A 5,010-nucleotide genomic window follows, 5' to 3' on the forward strand; every position below is an offset into this window, starting at 1 on the left:
TTATGAGTCATGATGTTCATATTTATCAACATAATCAATACGAATCTTCTCCCATATTCTCCACATACAATTGGTCATTCTATTAATTCACAAGATCCCTTACGTTTCACTAGATTTTAAGCAATCTTTAGGATTAATTCCAACTTATGGTCTTCTAGGCTTTTCCTTCGGATACTACCCACCAATTGCTAATAGCATAATATAAATATCGCACACATGGACATATCACAAATGCTTGATATTACATTCTTCTATAAACAGAAGCTGAAATTTTGCTTAAGAGTTCATCTTATCTTAATTCCTAAATTAATACAGCTAATAGAAACAGGTTTAGTCAATCTTGGTCGTTATTTGAAAATTCAGATTATCACTGTCCTCATTTCTTTGGTTAGCATCTGAGAAGTAAAATCAATATTTCAGGCAGCAGCATATACAATAAATGCAAGATAGTAAAAGGTAATCACTAACTCAGATATGGCAAGTGGCAAGCAAGTTTAAGTTTTAAAAATTTATGACAAGTCAAATAACTATCTAATGTATGTGCAAAGAAGCTCATGGGCTGAACTTTACAGAATTACAACAGCAAAGACAACAAAGAGGTTCCAGATGTTTCAACCTTTTGTCCACACAAATATACAACCCACGTCTAACATTATAGTATGAAAAATGGAACAAGGAGGACTATAATTAAGTTAGAGTGGGTCACCAGCTGGAAGATCTCTAAACAATCTCCCCGGGCTTGAATCCGCTGTCAACACAATCTGTGCCAGAGTCCAGTTCACAGGATGAATCAAACCATTTAGGGTTCTCTGGGTAGAAGTTCTCAACAACGAAGCCTACATCTGTATCTATACTCTCATCATGCCTTAAGGGCTTGGTCAATTTAGAATTCCCAGAGTCAAGAATGCCCTTCTGATCAAATTCGCTGCACTCCAATGGTTTCTCTGATTTACAAGACTCACCCAGCAGATCCTTCTCGTTCCTACAATCTGACCTTATCTGATCCCAAGATGCAACCTCCCCGAGTGTTCTCCCAAAGCTGTCTTCATCTTCCTCAATAAGCTCTGCATCCTTGCCATCCTCATAAATGCGATGATCATGAACACCCCAATCTGCCAAATCATTTTCCCCGACCAATAGATCATCCGAGGTCGGCTTATCTGAGAGCAACCCAACTGACTTTGATCCATATTCTCTCACATTCCTAAGCTTATTCGAAAAATCAAACAATTCACGAGACACCGAGCACAACAACTCATGAGGAACTTTCCCGATCTGGCCCTCAAGTAGAGCAATCTCATTCCTTGCTTCCTGCATTTGCTGCAAAATCGAATGTTGCAGATCTCCACTATCCTTTCCAAGGAACCCAAAATCTTCATTTTCTGCTTCATCACCCATCCCATACACTGTTTCCTGATCCATCAAAACCCCTCCTTTATGCCCAACTACTCGATGCATTATTCTTGCATTCCCATCAGAAGCACCAGGTTCATGCCCCGAGTGCACTGCATACAACTTAAAGACTGCTGTCCCTTCCTCCAGATAGACAAAGGACTTATCCTTCTCATTATAATTTGATATTGGAACTATCGCCCTGATACGAAACCCACACCCACACCGTTTTGACGTGTAAGGCTCTCTTTTTAAAATCCTCGATTTCTTCGAGGATGCAGGCTCTCCAGCTCGATGACACGCGTAATCTTTAACCTCAGCTATAAATGGTTTATACCTTACATATTTCTGCCTAATACACAAGGCCACTTTATACTTTGTGGCCAATTGTTGTAATCTAACAGGCACTTCCTTTGCAGGTACTTCAAATGATTCAGTATACTCAAACCTACGTCTCTTAGTACGTGGCGCAGACTCTGAGCACACGGGGCAAACCTCAACACAAACCCTAATATAACTCTCAGGTATTCCATAAAATTTAGCACCTACAGTCCACACCTGTTTAATTCTTTCTACAGTTTCTTTCAGTCCCAAGTGTTTTAAGTCCGCATCACAGTGAAAACTTGTGACTATATCATGCCATTGATCAACATGGGAAACGAATTGACTGGAATTATTCTTGAAACACAGTAATTCATTACCATTCAAAGGGTCGATATTCGCGATAAGCTTGTCCTGGATCCGCTTCCACGCCGTGAGGTATGCCGTATCCTCATTCCGGTCCTTCCACACCAAACGCCAGCTTTGAAGCACCGACGACGGCGTCACAGATCGAATTTCCTCCGGTGTCGCCACACGGCCCGCGAGAAGGCAGCGTATCATCAGGGCATGAGATTCTTTATTGAAAGTGTAGAATTGAGATGAAATGTGAGCTTCTGGACTTACATTCGCCACAGACACGGTATGCCGATGACGTTTCTCCGCCTTATTTTTGTCGCCCTTTCCCAAACCCAAATCAGGGTTAGGGTTAGGGTTTGCAGAAACGATGTCGTTTTGCTGCTCCAATTGGGGCAGCGACTGAATTAGCTGCTGGTGATGGTACTGATGTTGATCGGGATCGGATGAAGTATGACTGGTATCATCGTCGTCGTCGTCCCGGAAGAATCCGATATCAGAAAAAAATGGTTCTTCTTCCTCCTCCGGTAGAATTGACGGCTGAGATTGATCCAAGATTTGATGATGCGGGTCCAAGTGATGATGGAACATATCTTCTTCTTCAACTTTGCTAGGATTCATAGCTTTCTGCAAAATGGGTATCTGAAAAAAGCGTTTTTTTTTGTCTCTCGGAGAAATCGAAGGGGCAGGGAGGCGTTTTGCTGACACAAGTAAGTTTCCTCACATTCTTGATTTCTCCGCTCACTGTTTTCTTCTGTTGAAATACCGATTCAGTGGTAGTGGGAAAGAGAAAAGAACATAGAGGAAAGTGACGGACTATGTGGAACTTCAAGTCTTTGACTCATGTCAAACATGCACTCCCTTTTGTTGTATGTGAGTTTTGAATGTTTCTAAGGTTTGCGCCTCTTTGCCCCCTTTTATATTGTGTATATTGCCTTCAATTTCTCTACTGTTTATCTTCTTGTTTTGGTGATTTTCGTTAGTTTTTGTGATCTTTGTGTTATCCCCTTGTTGAAACAAATGTTTGATTAATCTAGGTTTTTAATTTCATTTTCTCACTTGACATGAATCATATTAGGAAAGATTTTTAAGATTCAACATAATAAAGATAATCGGTTCTTTTTCAATAGTCTGTTATGTGTTATACACAGAGAATTAAGAAGTATTCTTCAAGTGATATAAGAGTAGGAGAAAGAAACGTACAATTATCATATCCTGAGATCAGATAAAATGTCACCAACAAAAGTTTAAACTTGTACATTTGTAATTTCGCCTAGTTAACTTAGTAGTTTATAATTAAAATGAGTGTTGAGAATGGTATATTGACATCAAGGTAGGAAAGACTTCTGTGGTGGACAAGATGAGAAAAGTGGGACTGAAACGATTTGAACATGTGAAGAGCAGGTACACAAATACCCTAGTGAGAAAGCGTGAGAGGTTGAATATAATGGATACAATGAAAGGAATATTTAGATCGAAGAAGTATTAGGGAGAGATGATGACTAGTAATGGCATGACACATCTTCATCTTTCTGAGGACATAACCTTATATAGAAAGATATGGAGGTAGCATATGGTAGAAAAGTAATTGGTAGTTAAGCATTGTCTCACTTTTCGGTTAGATCAGGCTTGATGGTAGTCGAAAGTATAATGCATGTCATAGTATTAACGCTATTCGGATAAATGTTATGTACTTTTTCTTATTAGTTGTCATGTGTTCTTCTCTATCATATTCTCTACTTTAATAACTACTTTGATTGTTGTACTTGAGCACTTTCGAAAATAGTTTCTCTACATAGAATCAGGGGCTACCTAGAATTAGAGGGAGGGAGGAGGGGTAAAGCGAAATTAACTGATGGTGCTTGGTCAAAGCTCCAATAGGTAGTCACTCCCTTCTCAAATAACTGTACGCAAGACTTTCACGTCATAATGTTCCGTCCTGAAATTTCTTATAGATAAGGTTTGCCAAAAATAATAAGGTAACACAAAGATGTTTGGGTTAAATTTTAGAAAATGTAGGACGTGTTTGGTATAATGAATAAGAGAAATTGACTTATCACAGAAATAATAATTAGTACTAAAATAAGTTTTTTCTATCTTTTGATGGAATAACAACAGGGAATAACTTATTCAATAAAATAATATAGTTAAAATGACAAAAATATCCTCTCGCCATATATAGCGATGTAACAATAGATATCACTTTTGTACTTTTTGGTTGTCTAGTGTGAACTAATGTCATGTGTCAATAATTTGATAAAATTTCTCCTTGTGAGATTTTTGTTGACAATATGCTATCACAATTAAAAATAATAATAATAAATAAATAAATAATGGTCACAATGATTTTTTTTTAATTAAATTGCGGAGCTTAAAGCCCCTTTATTCAATACTAATGTAATCTGTAAAATTAGGCATCCTTCAAAATCCACAATTATGGGTTTCAGCTGAATTTATTTTTTCAAAATGAGGAGGACATGAAAACATTGTACTAGTATGATAAACATAAAATATAAATAAATAATAAAGTAAAATAATAATATGAGAAACGATCTAATGTTTGTCTAACATCAATAGTATACATAATAATGAATTAAAAATATCATCTTCCTCAGAAAGTAACTCTGAGTACATGTAAAGACACTTAGTAAAAGTGTCACTAATAAATAAATATGAATCAAATAATAACTTAAAAGTAAAAATCCTTATGAACATGTGATGCCTTGAAAATCGACGCTAATTTCTTCATCGGCCAAATCTAACATACAACATATATAAACTTAAAGTAAATTTTCCGTCTTTCAAAATAGTTGGCCTCGAAAATGGAAGAAGATATTTTTTCATTGGCCAATGAAAAAATGTCTCTGTCGGTTTTCGAGGTCTCCTCACTTTAAAAGACGGAAATTTAGTTTTAAGTTCATATTCTTTTGTATGTTAAAATTA

General features: G+C 36.9%; 1 protein-coding gene across 1 annotated transcript; it reads right to left on the reverse strand.

Moving 5' to 3' along the window:
- Positions 1 to 457: 457 nt before the first annotated feature.
- On the reverse strand, positions 458 to 3,026 carry LOC102581473 (uncharacterized). The gene has a single exon (XM_006339377.2). It carries the CDS (start codon positions 2,686 to 2,688, stop codon positions 721 to 723), a length of 1,968 nt encoding a protein of 655 aa, XP_006339439.1. The 5' UTR covers positions 2,689 to 3,026; the 3' UTR covers positions 458 to 720.
- Between the last annotated feature and the right edge of the window lie 1,984 nt (positions 3,027 to 5,010).

Source organism: Solanum tuberosum, unplaced genomic scaffold, assembly GCF_000226075.1.
Source record: "Solanum tuberosum cultivar DM 1-3 516 R44 unplaced genomic scaffold, SolTub_3.0 scf00010, whole genome shotgun sequence".
Classification (NCBI taxonomy): Eukaryota; Viridiplantae; Streptophyta; class Magnoliopsida; order Solanales; family Solanaceae; genus Solanum; species Solanum tuberosum.